Below are 18,407 nucleotides of genomic sequence, written 5' to 3' on the forward strand. Positions count from 1 at the left end.
AACAACACCACTGACTGCACAGACCATTTGACCCCTGGGTCGGTCTTGTTTTGACTCATTATCTTAGTCATTTTTGTTTTGAATTCTGGGCGATGCAAAATAAAACTTTAACAAAAACAGTGTTAGAGTTGCTGGTTCAAGGCCTATAATTTCTATATTTACAGACATATTTTGCAGATTCCTTGTACAATGAGATAAAAGCAAGACCAGGGAACTCTGAGTGAACGTTGCATATATTAACTTGTGGTGACAGTGGCGTTTTGACAGAATCCAGATCAACATCTGGGAAACAGTTTACATTGGTTATGTACCTATTTACCTTTAGCTTGGCCTGGTCCACGACCATTCGTAATTACCGCGCAAATGGACCCGGTGGGAGCTAACCAACTGGTTCAAAATGGTGGCATACTAGTTTATTTTTTATTTTTTACAGTCGAAATATGGTCCACTAGGCAATAAAGACCATTACAATTTTGAACTTTGCTGTAATCTGAAAGACGTTTTGGGCGCACTTTTGTTCCAATACTCGCAAAAAAAAGTTTGACATTGAAATTAACATGTTTTGAAAGTCTGAAGAATGAAAACTCAGCATTATTTGAAGTATGCCCATATTGGGCCAATATTTAAAAATGGTAGCATCTTTATGACAACGTTCCTTCCGTTCTCGATGCTTTCTTTATCAAATGACACCGGGATATTATTGATTATATTACTAGGACAGTTGAAGACCTTGATAAACTATGAGGCACCGTAGCGGACAAAAGCTGGCCCAATGAGAAAGTTGCAGTTAAAATTTGATGTCGTATGTCGAGAAATCTAATATCACGTGTTGGATTAAATTGCATGTCCTTAAAGTTCCATTTCTGGATCGAGATTGTGCAGTTTATATGTTGAATTATGCAGTGGTGGTTTAAAGTTCTATTTCCTATGTCGACGTTTCACAGTGTATATTTTGAATTACACAGCGGTGGCTGAAATTCCAATATCAAATGTCAAGAATTCGAAATTCACACGTTGTATGCAACTGTTTGCTCCATTTCATACGGCGAGTATTTAGATTTCATCTCTTAAATTTCACAGCAACGAGAAACAACCTCCTTGTTTACAAATGACGCAGTTAGTTCACGAGAGCGACCTCTAGCGAAGTAATTCATAGTAATTTTCGAGCTATGAATGTTAACTTTCAAAGTGTAAATGCATGAAATGTAATGGACATTGTTTAATGTTACTTTTAACATCAACACGTCATTTCACCATATAAAAATAACAATTCTGACAAGCACAATATTATGTCCAATCACCACTGTGTAATTCAACAGATACAATCTAAAAACTTAACATACGAAATGGAACTTTCAGCACAATCAATGTGATTCAACATGTTAAATTGAAACTCTCGACATGTGACATTAAAATTTCAACAACTGCCGTGTAATTCAGAAAATACAGTCTAAATCCTCGACATTAGACATTGAATTTTCAACCAACGCTGTGTAATTCAACAGATGAAATCTAAATAATACTCAACATATGAAATGGAACTTTCAACATAAACTCTTTGAACCAATACGTAAATTAAGAATTCTGGACGTATGTCATTGAAATTTCAACAACCGCTGCGTAATTCAAAATACACAATCTAAAACCTCTAAATAGAAAATATAACTTTCAACCACTACTGTTTAATTCAGCAGATACAATCTAAAATCTCGACCTAGAAAATGGAGCTTTAAGAACAGGAATTTTTGATATAACAATCTTTGAAATTTTGATACAACAGTTTTTGGAATTCTGGACATACGACATTAACATTTCAACGACAACGTTCTGATTAGACCAGCTTTTGTCCGCTACGGCGCCTTAGTTGCTCCTCCTCGTGAATTTTGTACTGTGAATTTGTTATAATTTTTCCCGATAGATATCCGTCCTTGCCCAGACGAAACCATATATGTATATATTTTTTCTTTTTTCTTTTCACGTGTAAACTAATAAATTGTAAAACGTACCTGTACATGGGTAGCACTTCACACACACACACACACACACACACACACACGAACTGTCATGTGAATTTAACCCATGATTTTAGTTACATGTGTTCAACGGACTCATGCCCAGTTGAATTTAAATGACATGGTACATGTCTGATGTTAGGTTCACACCTATTACGTACACTTCTATCTAGTGGATATGCTATTATGTTATAAAGACATCTCTCGATTGTACTACAATGTTCATGTAGGCAGTCAATGATTCAATTATTTTTGATAGAATATTAAGTGACATAGTTCAAATGGTCACACGATTCTCAATGTCTGCAAACAAACTGGTTTGAGGATTATGAATGGTCGAGTTGTTGCAGGTAACGGGGTGATAAATACACCGTCATTCCATGATGGGGTTCTTGTATTGAGGATTATGTTCTTGGCAGACAATATTTATTTACTTATATCGATAAGTGTATAGTTGATAATCTAAACGTTTAATCAGATCATTGTCTACTTTCATTTGTAGGCTTCGCGACCATTCAAAGGAAGTTAGACATGTAAACTGGTTAATGTGTGTGTTATGTATAAATAATGTATCAGTTTGTTTTGTGTCTATACTCTCGTATGAAAATCGTGCATAAAAAAGACTGAAAATATTTGTCTTTGATTTACTTTGAATAAAGATGGCTATGTAGGATCCTAGGATAGTGTGTAGCAGTTAGGAGAGGGCAATGCGTCGTAAATTCGCACATTGTATGTGATGATATTAATACCTGTATACATCAATGTACACATGTTGTACATTGTTTATTAATACTTACTAGTATATCTCCGAAATCTATCAGTTAAGTTCTACCAAGGTAAAAAAAAGTTAAATATATCATGGTACAGGTCTGGTTGAAAATTAAAGAAATAATTCTTTTCCAAATGTAACAAGTTAAGAAAAGTTTAAATAATTTGTTTTGAGATCTGAAATTATAAAAGCGTATAATATTTTTAAAAAAATACTGGAATGAAATGTATAATGGAATATGTCAAGCAAAAGGCCAAGAAATTATATGAATTTTTTTTCAGAAATGCTAAAAAATATTGGAAGCTATCAAAGTAGATACCTTGTCCTAAAAACGTAATACTGAACTATCACTCTTTCGCTCTTTATTTCCAGTATTAATATTTACCCTTCAGATCAATGTTATATTCCTGATGATGATATGATAGATTTTAACGAACGTTATGTAAAGGGTGAGTTTCAATCATGAAATACTAAGATTTATGATGATGAAATTATTCAAGCAATATATATAATTTTAATTTTGATTCATGTTGGTGACACATTGGTTCGTTTTATATCTAGCTATGTAATGCTATTTTAAATGTATGGCCAAACTGATATAGTATTCCCTTGCAGAAGAAAGAATCTTTTATTAATGTGAAAAATTACAGAGGTAACAAATTCAATTGCAAAACGTTTCATGAAAACGTTGAATGTTAAACTGATAAATTTGGATAAAGAACATATTGCTTACTTTGAATCACAGTTAGATAGTTCAATGGTTTATGTAACACTTAAATTTCAGCAGAAAAAGCGGAAGCTTTAAGCTGTAACTGGTTCGAGATCGTGTCACGAGCTGTTGCAACAGCAGCTTCATCTTTGTCTTCATCTTTTGAGGTTTATGTATAAAAGGGACTCATTGTCATGATACGATACTTTGATTTCAACGAATAAACTCTAACAAACAAGATGATTCTTTAGGACGTTTTGAATCTGCAAAATTCAGATATTATTGTAGAAGGTTTAAATAACCTCCGTGTTTACTTGGGAATACAGAATTGTACAATATTTGCAACGCTGAGTTTTGCTGCTTCTGTGGCAGGACGAATGAGCGTGAAAGGCTGCATCATATGCGGGATGAAATAGCTTATAAGATAGTTTAGCAGCATGCTCAAGAGTTAGTTTCGTCCGTCAGAAATAAAGTAATGGTTCATTTGCCGCAGTATAGAGGCTTTCTCAGGGGGAAGTTCTAAATGCACACAAAGTCTAAGACCTAGATTGTGAATTGTGTAATACATCGAACATCATGAATTCCATGTTATTTGCAGACCAGCACACAAAAAGTATTACTTTTCAAACATTCGAACCATTTTCTTTTGCAAATATTTTAACTATTTTTAAGCTGATATGAAGCTGACATTCATTAGTATGCATATTCTTCAGTAGTATGGGGGGGGGGCACTTTAGCAACTTAACGTTAAAATAGGGGGTTTGCATTTTGGCGACAATGTTAATTTAACATGGGAATGGCACCTGGGGTCAATTGGAATTGAACATTGGTGACGTCCAGGGGTTTATAGGGTCAAAACTATTTGTAGGGTGAAATGCATTTATAGGGACAAAGGTTGAGAGGGACAAACATAGACATACAGAAACAAACAAATACACATCCAAACAAAGAATACGGAACACACATAAAAGAGGAGAGAGATGCTCCAAAGAAAGACTCACATATAAAATAGAGAATCCAATAAGAAAAGTCTATTGTATGGGTACAAAACATTTATTCAAGTATATACATGGACTCTCTGACCTGTGCTTTGGTCTAAGCACTATCCATTTAATACATAAACATTTGGACATGAAACAAACCTATTTACAAGTTATTTAATTCTTGGTTCTGATAAATTACTTTTAAAATTAAAAGTGCCTGCCTTCCCCCCAAAAATCCACTTCAAATACAGCGTATTTACCTTTCATAAAAGAATGCCATTTTTTCACGCTACATTAAATGTTCATTTTTTAGAAAAAAAACTGAAACAAAACAAGTAACAATCGAATAGGGCAAATTTTATGTTTCTCTCTATATCAGTCACATTCGTTATTTAAAATCTGGTCAGCTACCACTTGTGTTCCAGCGTAGATGTTTCCTATCACGTACTCCCTTTCATTCGTAAATCTGCTGTTATGTCCATAATGCTAGGTACACTTATCGGTATGCAGATAAAGTGCAGTTATTTGTCTTCTTCCCATGGGGGCACAGCGTATACCATATGAATTATCACTTTTCAGTCGGTGATGTCAAATTTTTCTCTCATCGTCTGCACATCCTCAATATCCCTCAATCGTTTAGAAGAAATTAATTCTGCATGTGTACAAACCCGAGACACACAGGAGAGTTCAAACTGTCGTGTTACATAGATAGGTTCAAACGACCTCGATCTTTGACTTGGCACTGACGTTTGAGTTCCTCCGACAGTGAGTCAGATAAGTCCGTAATGAAACTTGCTGCTTCCTCCGGTGGAATGTCAGACGCAAAGTCTTTAAATTTCACCGTGTAAGTGTAAGTTGTCGTCCTAAATTTTCTCAAAATTGCTGTCTGCGTCATTTGGATGCAAAAATAGTCCTTTAGGTCTACTGAATCATTTTTCTTCTTGGACGCACTTTGCTGTGACGGTATGGTGGTGGCGATGAGAGAAGCCAATGATGTTTGTTCCTTATCTCTTTTCATCTGCGTAGAGTGATTCATCTTTCTCGGCGCTTGTCCTTGCAATGAAGTGTTATTCTTGGAAGTCGTCCCTTTTTATACCGGGGGATACCTGCCTGTCCATAAGGTAACGTCTTGTAGTCTGGAAGTTGCACTGGCTGCACTTAGTTTTCCATGGTGTTAGTAAATAAATAATTAAGATGTGGTACTGCATTGGTGATGTAATCGTGAGGCACATGATCGCACTCAAGTTTCTAATTTGACTTGAGTCTCTCGCTTGATCCTTGCTGTGTGGTGTGATTCATCTTTCTAGCTTCACGTTTGTAGTGACAGTGACGTTTGTCGTCACAGTGAAGATTTCACATTTATATACTGGTTGAGAAGCCTCACTCGCTTCTGGTACACAATTTGATACAGTTTTTCCAAGGGTCGACTGACGATTTGGTGAGCGGCTAAACGTACAATCTTGTGTAGTTCGACGGTGGTCACATTAAAATGTTGATCTTCTCCAGATTGCAACGCTTCTTTCAGCCCGCCAAAAATCACCACTTGACATATGCGATGATTTAGAGTCAATCCTTTCACTTTACACTCTCTGTGCACTTCTCCTCGTTGGTCCAGGTATTCTTAACCGTAATTTTGAGGCCCACCACTAGAAAAACTCAAAATCTTGTCGTGCGTGTGCTCGTCCTTCCAGGCTCATTAACGGACTTCTTCGATGTCAGGGTGCTGGGGACCCAGGCGATCGATATAGACGCAACTGTCCGTGTCAAAATACAACACACGATCTCCTAAATGGTGTAAGGCTTCGTACAATTTTGAGCGAGCATGGACTGTCACATAAGCTGAAATGATGACATTTCCAAATTCGTAAGTTTCTACAAAGTTCAGTTCTTCTTTGTAGTTGACGAAGATCAAGTCCTCACAAAGGACGTCCACGTGTTTCATGCATTTGCTTCTGTCGTGAATCATCTGTAAGTAGCGGGAAGGTTCTGTCAACCCGCCTTGGGTAAACACGGCCATTGTGCCATTTTTCCCCCACAAACAATTTAACATCACTTTGGCAAACGATCGCCTTCCTTCGTTTTTTTCCACGTGATCTGCACAAACTATCCTGCAGATTCAGGAAGTCCTCCAGCTTGTAATTTTCCACGATACGTTTAAACTCTGGATCGGTTTTCAAAAGTGACCGTACTCGTGTTCCCACATTTCCACCACTTGCTATCCTTGATGTTATAACTTCAAGCGCCAATGACAAGTGGCCTTGTTCTAGTCTTCCATATGGAGTTGTAAAAATTATTTTTAGTGTCACGTTAAGGGTAACAGACGGGACATCCGTGAAATAAGCAGCCGCTAAACCCGTACATGATCTTGGGGTTTCTTAAGTCCCAACCATGCACCAAATACGTTCCGATGGTATTTTCGCCTCCTCCTTTTCGGGCATATTGGATCCATTTGTCTTCCTTGTTGTACAAGTAATACAGCCAGTGTAGGGCTTTGTCCGAGTATTGACCTTTGTTAAAGGTCATCGTCTGAGGGCAGATGACAGCCAGGGTGTTTTTGGGCATGAATCGTGTGCGGTACGCTAAGGAAAAAGCTTTGGCAATGGTGCAGGCTTCTTTCAATGGATTGATCCCTCCGTGCTATATGAACAGTTCTCGAAAGTTTCCACAGCAACACCGTAAAATGTCCACGTCAGAACGACAATACTTTAACATTTCTTCCTGAAAGTCGAAGGGGTCCGAGCCGTGAGTGTGGTACCAAGCGTAGAAAGCTTCTCATGTTTCCGTGCACATGTTGTCGGGGTCGTAGTAGTGAGAATGAGGCGAATGGGACTGAACGGCCGGTTGCTTGGCTTCGGTATTGAAAATTTGCGGAAATAGCCTTTGTCCATTTCTGTCATTCCAAACGTTTTAAGCATTCACCTGTAAGTCCAAGTAACTAATCCAATCTTTAAACTGCACTTGTCCCAGTTTCATGTAGATGATCTGGGCGCCATTCAAGGTGACTTTAGAGTGTTCATTGCCTTGTTTTGAGAAGAAACTGGCCATCTTATCACGAGAAATTGTGAGCCATCACCGTGGCATAGCGATGGCATTCCCCATAATGTTCGATGTTCTCTTCACTCCACGTCTCGTCGATAGGGATTAAGATCCATTGGGAGAAATCGATCAGCGTGTTTGGTCCTCGAAAGAGTTTTTCACGTCCTCCAGTAATCTTGCTGCATTGAGGGCAATGACGAAAGATATGCTCTTGGATGCACTTCTCGCAATCTCGATGAGCCACGCAGAAATTAGGAATGTAAATACCAATCTCTTGCATGCATTCGAAATCGATAAAGATGAAATTGCCTTTCTTCTTTCATCGTCCCCCTCCTCTTGATGGGGTTAGTAATTTTTAATGTAGCATTCGTGCTCCAAGTCCATGATTTGGGGACAAATTGCCTTTCTTCTGGTCATCGTCCCCCTCCTCTTGATGGGGTTAGTAATTTTTAATGTAGCATTCGTGCTCCAAGTCCACGATTTGGGGACAAATGTGACATCGTCGTTTCTGAACATACTTGCGCCTTGGCATTATTGCTACGTATGACTTGTTCACAGGTAGGGCACAATCTCAGGAGTTGACAAGAACTTTTTTGCTGTGAATCTTGCGTCTTCAGATGTTGTTGGTAACAGGTTGGACTGACAAGCTGAGCAATGCAGTCGATTTTGTCCTTCGTCAAGACAGGGTTTAGAGTCATTTTGATCCACAATGATTGTGTTGCTCTCGATTGTTATAGTCATATTCACATTTCTCACAAACATAACTGTATCCCTGAGATACAGTGGTACTGGTAATGCTATCGAAATGTTCATCGTGATGATAGACGTGAATATATTTTCCGTCATTGAAATTTTCGCCTCGAAATAACAAAGCTTCCAGCACTTCGTGAGGGTGTACTTTCAACGTGTAACATGGAGCCAAGACATCTTGCAATTTTTGCATTTCTGGAGTGTCACATTTTCCGTCCCCCGCTTGCTGTAACATAAATTCTGCTTTTCTTGTTGTTTGGCTCGGTCCGATCTTTGAATAGTTTTCCATGCTCTTTTCCATTCTGCCATGTCGTTCTTGTCGGCATACGTTCCTCCTACGACGATGGCACGGACTAAACACATCTTGTATTGAGAGTTGTTAATTCGGACGAGGATCTTTTTGGTTCTGCGAAGATCGTCCACCAATAAGACCTTTCTGCGTCCGGTCCCTTTTGGGAATAGAAACGTGGGCGGTTGTCTTCTTTTCGTGTTGAAGGAGCGAGACTTTGGGAGCTTTAGATACGAACGTAAACTAACTTTTCTTTGAAATATAAGACACATCAGGGAGAAATATAAAACAAAATCCATTGGGATTTAATGACAAGTCGTGACAATCACAGATTTGGGAACAGATCTGATGGTTTTGCTCCAGTTATTCATATCATTAGTAAGATCTGAACTTGACTAGAGCTCGACTGTGTATAGATTTACTTGTAAATCATACATTCAGACGCTTAATCCGACACAGTCAGTGGCATATTCTTCGTCTGGGTGCATTAGAACTTCCACTTTAGAATGCTTCTATGCTGAGGCAAACGAATCATCACTTTATCTCAGACGGAAAAATAATAGCTCTTCATGATACTACAAAACTCTCTTCTATTCCATCTGATCACGTGTAGTATGCAGTGTTCAGTCCCAGCTACCAAACATTGCAAGCAGAGAATCCGCATTTCACTCTACTTTTTGGCTTCCGAATTCGTTCTTACTTAGAAACAATATAAATCAACGATGGAAAATCCGTAAAATTCAACACACTGAAAACCTTGCGATGCCTTAAATCTGACATCCCGTTAATGTCGTAGATATGATAGAAACATGATTTGCTCATTCTATCTGTAGAACTAATTCTTCACTGTTGATTGAGTAGTTACATTGGTATAAAAGAGTGATGAAAGGGCAGATAAAACGGTCAAAATTGTCAAAACCCGTTCTCGAATAGAAGATTCGATGCTGTCTTAAAATATTGTATAAATCAAGATGTTATGCATACATAGCAACGTGTGCCGAGTTAGAAGTCCACAAACTTCAGAACAAAAAACTCCAACACTGGAGAGTGGCAACCCTCATTCAGAACAAATTGCAGAGATGTGGTGGTTTTATCCCAGTGGCATATCGGACACATATACGTGACTCATGCATACCTCCTAAAGGCTAACTAGAGTTTATACCATGCCAGCGGAACTCTTTTTTTTTAAGTGGATCCACCTCCAATCTCTGACACGGAAGTATTTTGCGAAGAAACTCTATGATTATATGCTAACTGATACAATCTTTGACATTTGATGAAATGCAGTTTATATAACAAACGTTCAGCAAAATGTATTAAAGATTTTAAAAGTTTTACCTTAATATTTATATGATATATTTTAATATCTTTTTAAATGAATTTTAATAGCATTTCCTTTTAAATTGGGTACTGTTATCCTTCATGCTTACATCGTTTGGAATGGTTTATATTTCTAATATTTTGCAATTTATATTGACATTTTTCAAACTTTACATTAAGCTGGCTCCATTATCATGCTGAGATGCCGTAAAATGCTACTACATAAATAGAAAGAACACATATGTGGATCAATGGTCAGGCCGCCATTGTAGATTTTGTAGCTAAAATATACTGCATTTAAAGTTTGTGATAGAAATGCTTTCAAATAAAAAATTGTGACTTGACACATTTTTTCACAGTTGTTGCAGCAAATCGGCTTCTTGTAACTTCAGAATAAAAGTAACAATTATTTTGCGAGCACCTGCCCTTCCTTCCTGTCTTAGCTGGCTAAAACTCTGTGATTTAGATTCACCTGGGTCACTGTAATCAAATGTTGATTCAAAATCGCTTGAAAATACTGATTCGTATCACTTCAGCTGGAGAATTTCGTAAGCTACTGTTCTCTAATAAAAATCTTACTAATAAACAATAATGATCTTCATTTCAGCTGATGCCCTGGATGACTATGGACGTTCTAGGGGATTTCCATGGCTTCCCTGGGTTGTTATTGGCATGCATTTTTAGTGCATCACTAAGGTACAATAATTAGCCAACTGTCGTATGAGATAAACATGCCTATACATTTGTATAACATTGTATTTAAATGTAGAACTTTCCACTGACAGTATCTCTTTGTAATTAAATAAGAATTTGAAGAATATTGTGAAAATTGTATGAAACTTGGATGAAAAATGTTTAAGCTATGACAATTTCAATAATTACGTATTACATGATATTAATTAACTTGGTGTCGGAGCAAAGACCAACATGATCAGTGAAGTATTCGCGATAACTTAATAACTTAGTGAAGTACTCGCGATAACTTAACGACTTACGACTTGGTCAATACTGTTCTCGTAGGTTTTCTGTTTCTGTCAGTATCAATATATTTAGCTACATATAATGACATTGTGTAGTGCAAGTCTTGTCACACATCTAAATAACATTTTTCCCCAGAAGTAACATCTGGTGCTGAAACCGAATAAAGAAATGCAACTTTTTTTCTAGCACTGTTTCGTCTGGAATAAATGCGATTGCCCTCGTCATAATGATGGACATGGTTGAGCCAGTCTATGAGTCCGTTAAGGGCGTCAAGATGACAGAAAAAGCATCAACAATTATATCCAAGATAATGGGTTTGTTTTCTTGCGATCTGGATAATAAAATTTTATCTGAAAAAGTTAGCTTTGTTACAATATTCTACTGGTATGCTGTTATATATATATACATATATATATATATATATATATATATATATATATATATATATATATATATATATATATATATATATATATATATATATAGAGAGAGAGAGAGAGAGAGAGAGAGAGAGAGAGAGAGAGAGAGAGAGAAGTTTTATTCGTAACATTTATAGACTTTTAGGAGAAATTAAAAATGATCTGTTTGACATTGATATTTTACAGAGACACAGTAATTTGGATGCTTGAGTATGTAATAACCCCCTATTGTAATAACATTGTAAATTGTAATAATAGGGGTTACGATTGCCTACAAATTGCGATCAGGTTTCCACGACATAGTTAGCTCTGTTAAACAAACATAATATACAAGTAATTTAAGCAAGGAGTATCTAACCTGTCGTGTGAAAGGCGCAGACTTTTCCGAAAACGGGCAAAAGCTGAATCACCAAGCACCTTTGCTTATTCTAAGTGCTAACAGACAGGCACAAATTACTCCTGGAGAGTACTTTCAAAAGGGAGATAAATGATAAATGCGTGAATTTGGCTCACACATTAATAATACAATAGTGGAATCAAGAATAGCATGTCGTTGCTCATGGATATCACTGTAGACTTCTGGAGAGTAAAGTCAACAGATTTTAAGTCTGAGAATTACATTTTCACACACAGCAGAATAATTGTTCCTCGAAGGGAATACATGCTTTGATACCTATCAATGTTTTAATTTTGAAAATCTCCACGAGACAATGTCAAACTGATATATATATATATATATATATATATATATATATATATATATATATATATATATATATATATATATATATATATATATATATATATATATATATATAGAGAGAGAGAGAGAGAGAGAGAGAGAGAGAGAGCATTGCCGTTCATTTCTCTTTTCGAGTATTAATGACATGAAGAAAATATAACGGAATTTCCTCATAGGATATTCAAATCCTGTAATTTTAAGTCAGGAATTACGTATTTGCATAACGTGGACATAATTTCAATACAGTACAATATGCATTTACTTTTGTCGAAATTAAAGTTAATATACATTCGACCTAAAGTAAAATTATACTTTACTTGTAGAAACAAACACGGGAACACAATTTATATTGCTGCGTCGAATTCTATTTGAAACAGTGTTAATTCTATGATATTGTTATCTTTTTAGCTTTCGGATCAGGAGGCCTGACCATCGGACTGGCATATTTAGCAGAATACTTTGGCAAATTAATCCTACAGGTGGCACTAAGCATATTCGGAGTGCTCGGTGGGCCTCTACTGGGTGTGTTCGTCTGCGCCATGTTCATCCCCACCGTCAATTCCATAGTAGGTACAAGCATCATGATGATCTTTCACATATCGTTTTAGAGTTAGGAGTAACAAATATGATGTTCATCTATCTATCTATTAACAATAATAACTGCAATAGATACAACTCTAAAAGATAATAGATTTAATTTTAAGACCACTGCCGTATTACCACCAGCACCAAAATGACCCAATAATTATAGACAACATAGAAGAACAATTACACTAAAACCGACATATATATGCTCAATACAGCAAGCACCATTGCCACCGCCACAATAAATGAATAAACAAATAAAGAAAAAATAAATATAAATAAAAATAAATAAAAATAATGACAACAAAAGATCTTGTATGTGAATGCCTACACTAAGCAGTATTTCGTATATTGATGACTTGTCATTCATTGTATTTTGACAAGACATACCGAGTGTGCGCCATTTGTTTTATTTTATAAAGAAATAAAATACATATACTTCTAATTTAAGATCTCATCTTCAAACGATATGATCAACGAATTTTGTTTGTTTATTTTCCTGCACCGTATAAACATTTTCGAAACAATCAGGTCAGAAGTTAACTTTTTGGTCTTGCTTTTTTAGGGGGCTATGGCGGGTATGATAGCCAGCCTGGCGATATGCTTCTGGCTTGCAATAGGATCAATCGTAATGGCCAACGCTAATACCCCTCCGAGCCCCTGTGATGCCCCTCAGAGTGCCAATGTGACAAACATGACAACTGTTACAATGATGTCAACAACGACAGCAGCGGCAATGCCTGCGAAAGTGATGAGGTGAGCTTTGTAATTGAAAAATGGACAAATAGTTTTAAACTGTTTGAAAAAGCTTCTCCTATTAGTATACTCCTACAAGCTGCGAATTTATTTGCCTGAAGAAAAACGACCTTACATAGCTACATGGATGTCTCTTCAGTAAATCTATCGTCATATGCCGGTTTAACTGTAATGTTTTCTGATGCTTCCGCTCAAAAGTTTCGGACTTTGCATAGCGCTTGCTTTTCAAAGATAAAAAATTCCTAGATTTTACTCACTGATGATTCTTGATATTTTTAATGGGACGTTGCATATCTTAGGTATTATTAAAAGAACGTTTTTAGGTTGTACAGTATAGAACTTGGAATTACGTCAAATGTACATCTATTAAAAAACTGCTGGCTCCGCTTGGTTCTTTTCAGTTCCCGGACTTAAAATGTAAATCGGAGGGGGAAAAAGAAGTGTATAACAATTTTTGCCTGCTATATAATTTATAATTTATTTATTCCACTTTCAGAAGCTTGTTTTACCTATGCTGACTATTTCATGATTTCCTGCTTTAACAATTGCTATAGTTAGTGTTCTGCAGACTTGTTCTGCTCATTTCTGTATTACAACATAGCAGCCATTTTGATCAGCTGTCTCCTTTAGATAGTGTGTGCTTTCCATAATTACTTCAACTAAAGAAATGTCAGTCACAGTACATGAAAGCAGCATAGAGGCAAGCCAAGATTCTCTCCACTGTGCTTGTTGCAAATGAAATCAACTCCACCTTATGACTGTCCCTTTTTCTGAAGTACGTACTAATTATAGAGCGGAACAGATATATACGGACTGCATACCAATCTGTCTCCGGCAAACATGTATGTCCATGTAATTAAAGGGACATCGAAATATTTTAGAAAAGTCAGGTCTGATGAAAGCCATTTTATAACAAACTCAGATTCAAACGCTATAACCTTTTTCATGAAGTTTCTGTATCTACCAAAATTTAATAACAATTCCGATGAGATAATTGTTATACAGAAAGTTTTATGTTTATATTACGTGCCATGCTAATGTATAGCCTTGTTTGTCTCAGTGCTTAGTGATATGCCTATTCGGATAAAGCTGATATGAATATCTTGGGATCTTAATCACCGTTCATTGGAACAGATTTTTTCTTAAGTTTCGTTCAATCGCTTTTAGTCCAGAGTCCACGTTGATCCGAACTACAGAAGTGTTAGGAAAAAAATGTTCCAGTTTAACGTGGTTCTGCGTTATTTGGGTCTGACTTTTACTGAGGTGTTTTTGAATTAGCAAATATGAATCATTGTTTGTTCGTAGATTTGATTTGAAGGTCCTGAAACTCGTAACTTAGAAAGTGTTTAAAATTCACGGCGAGCAAATAATTAAATATTACCATTGTGAAAAAAAAAAAAACGGTTGAAGAGAGTCACAATGTTGAGGCTCACTTTTTGCTATGAAACACAACGAAACTTAGAAAGAAGTAAAAGGCGACAGAATGACATAATATAATGTATCATGTTGGCTCGTGTACAACGAGCAATAACTCCCAACAACACAGACCCAGTTCTGTCGTCGCGTTATGCCTCCGCAGATCAAACTCAAGGCTTTTTGCTTGAAAACTATATGCCGTATGTACTCGCTTATAAGACGAATCCAACTGCAAACTGCACAGACCCAGATCTGCCGTCGCACAATATGTTAGCATGTCTGGATATGTGCGGTTTGTTTGGAGTAATCAGTACAATAAACAACATTGACCCTGATCTGCTGGCGCTTTTTTTTAGGGCAGATTACGATATTTTTTTGCAGTTTCACTCGACTTATCAGCTAGTGCATACGGTAAGAACAGGAAGAGTATATCCTGGTAGTCAAGGACAATATGTCGAGCAGATTCTGTGCTATTTTCAGTCGAATGCGCTTTGTATATGATTATAATCAGTCTAATTCATACCGTATATGTATTCGACTTTCAGTTCTCTATTTCAGGAATATACAATCTTTTCTGCACTAAAAATATATACTATAATCTTTTTGCAGTGGCCTAGACCAGTTTTACAGCATATCATATCTATGGTACAGCCTTATTGCAGTTATTGTAGCTGTCGTTGTCGCAGTTATCGTCAGTTGTTTAACAGGTTTGATGTAATTTATCATTGTAAACATGTATATTGATTTGAACAAAGCAATGCCAATTATATATTCATATGTTTTAATACAAATTTCGTTCGGCTAAATAGTTGCAATTTAATAATATTTCTTTACCATGTCTGTGAGCAAGGAATTGCTTTTACCGTGTCTGCGAGCAAGGTACTTGACAGGGTTGCACTGAAAACGTGAAGATAGAAACCCCCGAGTTTAACGAAAATACAAAGCAGAAATTACGGAAACCCCCGAGTACGAATCTCAGCTCTCGTAAGGTAGGAACAGCCGAGTACGGAAACGCCGAGCAAATATGGTAAGGCGGGAAACTCAGGTACTGTATCCCAGACTATATATATCGCAAGGCAAGAAACCGCGAGTACAGAATCTGACTGACGTCGACATAAAGAAATACAAATTATTTTGACATTAGCTATGCGTGCCAACTTGAAGAACTAGTTACGTTAAACAGTTTTCGAGGCCTACATTAAACGTATTCGTAAGCAGCTTATACACGATAAGAAGAATTATATAGAGAAGTCGTGACTCTGTCCGACTCTCATCTCAGTCGTTGGCTCCACTAGTCGTACAAAAATCGGGTTGGAGAGCTTCCACGCGACGCATCAGGAAATCCCCTTATGACAATAATTCTTCAAGCACCTGAAAACTGCACCATCGATAACATGACTGACATTAATCGACTTCATCGACACATCGACTCAAAGCAAAACGTAGCATTATTCTACAGTGCATGTCGTGATTCCAATTGAAAGAATGCATCAGAATGGACTTTCTGTGCACCGTTAGCAACTGTGTGTACGGCATCAGTGCGGCATTACTGAAAAAGACGACTCCGCTACAATGTCGACGACATTGAGCTCGAGAGTGTCCACGACAACGAAACAGTTGAAGAAACGACCGCGCCCAAAAAGGTTTAATTCATCAACGTTCACCAATGTGACGTTTGTCTGAATAATGCACGAGAGACCATCGCTTTTGGATTCCCGTGACTGCTTTCGCTTTTAGGGACAGTGTGTAGACAAAATACTGGAACAAAATCTCAACTGTCTACGGTGCCGCGCTTCCTTCGTGTAGAAGTTAAGCTGTTCTCACTTGCATTAGACTTATAGCAACACTACGAGTACAAATATTATAATTAGTAATAATTTATATCCTGTCCAGTGGACTAGTGGTTAGTCCTTCTGCCTCGTGTACAAGAGGTCACGGACCAAGCCATCCTAAGAGGAAAGAAAAAAATGGCACCAAGAGCTACCTCGCTTGATGCTCAGCATTAAGAACTTGCTTGGACTGGACAGGCAGTTGGCAAGATAATATATTTTCCGTATGCCTGTGGTAAAATGACATGTGTCTCATAATAGTAATATACTACGTTTTTTTTTTTCTTCTTCTATAAAATCATACTTCCTCTTTCTTAATTTTCTTTAATTATTACATGCCGTCTCTTTGGGGATATTACAAAGGAGACAAAATCCCCTGCTGGAGAGAAGAGACGGTTTATAGTCCTGCACGTGCTGTCCTTCATTACAATGCGATCGGATTCGGTACTCGCTTATTCCCGCCTTCCGCTGAGTCTCGGGGATTCCATACTCACGGATTCCTGCCTTGCGATGTGTGCTCGGCATAACCATAATGGCGGATTCCTTGCTTGCAAATATTTCCTATTTGTACTTAGGGTTTCTTTACAGGCGATTTCACTCCACCCCTTTACACACATAGTCTCGGTACTTAAACGTCGTTCATATTCTGATGTGGCGTACAATCAGTTAATGATATTTTCATGATCATATAAATTCGTACCGTGATTTAATTTTACGAGACGCTCATATTTAAATTGTAGACAATGTAATGTACTGAATAAGCAACTGTTAAATCAAATATCGTATAATATTCTCTGGATCAACTTTTTCAAAAATTATGTTTGGACAAATTTTGTTCTTTAATGTATTGTAATTTAAACATTTTTGTCGAATTATTCGCAATAAATGCAAGCTAGTGTTACAGATTATAATAATTTTGTGCGTTCCATTCATGAAAATCACTTTATTACTGTTATTATTATTATTATTATTATTATTAAGGTGGTACGAAGAACAGACCGGTTCCCCGTAAATTTTTGTCACCCCTCTATCATCAAATGCACAGCTTCGGACGTATCAAGGACGAAGAGATCACCTATGAAGACAATATTGAAAAGGTAGGACCGAGTAATGTATGCAACAACAAAATGCTTTGTATTTGTAGGTATTAGCGTTTAATCGTACCTCAATAACATAATGGCTATGGTAGCAAATAAATATAAACTCCTAAAAACTTAAAATTATACAAAAGCAACAGGAGATAAAATCTGAGAAATAAGGTTGATCTGTTACAATTCTGTAAAATGTCTTTAAAGCAAAATATACAAAAAATAATATACATTCAATAAATACATAATTGAAACTTGCATTTCCTCAAAATATAAAAATTGTCTCGGGTGTTACAACGTCATAGAGATTCTGTATCGAGTTCACATTAACGAGTTTTCGTCTCACAATCTGGACATTGACAGAACAGTGTGTTCTACTGTCAATTCACGGCATGGCATGCACTTTTGACACGGTTCACGCGAACGACACACTGCTATTTGATGTCATTTTTTTCCATACAAGGGACGCCACTCTCAAATACTGGGTTTGATGTTCTGAAATTTGTGGAGCTTCCAGTCCACATATGCAGCCAAGTATACGACGATCATGCTATTTATATAATGCTCTAAAGTACAAGTGATACGGTTCGTGTAGGGTTTTAGTACCGACTAATGCAGTAATATGTGTACTTTTTAGAATTTGATTACACATTTTGTATACTATGCACTGTATTTTGATCTTCGTTCATCCATATTCATTTTAAGGTCATTATATACGTGCCG

At 36.8% G+C, this 18,407-nt stretch overlaps 1 protein-coding gene across 1 annotated transcript in view; it reads left to right on the forward strand.

Annotated features, from left to right (window-relative positions):
* LOC149780589 (sodium-coupled monocarboxylate transporter 1-like) overlaps positions 1-18,407 on the forward strand; it is a 108,968-nt gene that overhangs the window by 38,613 nt on the left and 51,948 nt on the right. The window contains exons 8-13 of the mRNA XM_089936221.1: positions 10,476-10,564; positions 11,036-11,163; positions 12,419-12,576; positions 13,161-13,351; positions 15,377-15,474; positions 17,578-17,693. Coding sequence (XP_089792347.1) covers positions 10,476-10,564; positions 11,036-11,163; positions 12,419-12,576; positions 13,161-13,351; positions 15,377-15,474; positions 17,578-17,693 — 780 coding nt within the window. The remainder of the gene's footprint in view (positions 1-10,475; positions 10,565-11,035; positions 11,164-12,418; positions 12,577-13,160; positions 13,352-15,376; positions 15,475-17,577; positions 17,694-18,407) is intronic.

Source organism: Sinohyriopsis cumingii, chromosome 16 (genome assembly GCF_028554795.1).
Source record: "Sinohyriopsis cumingii isolate HCF-2022 chromosome 16, ASM2855479v2, whole genome shotgun sequence".
NCBI classification, from domain to species: Eukaryota; Metazoa; Mollusca; class Bivalvia; order Unionida; family Unionidae; genus Sinohyriopsis; species Sinohyriopsis cumingii.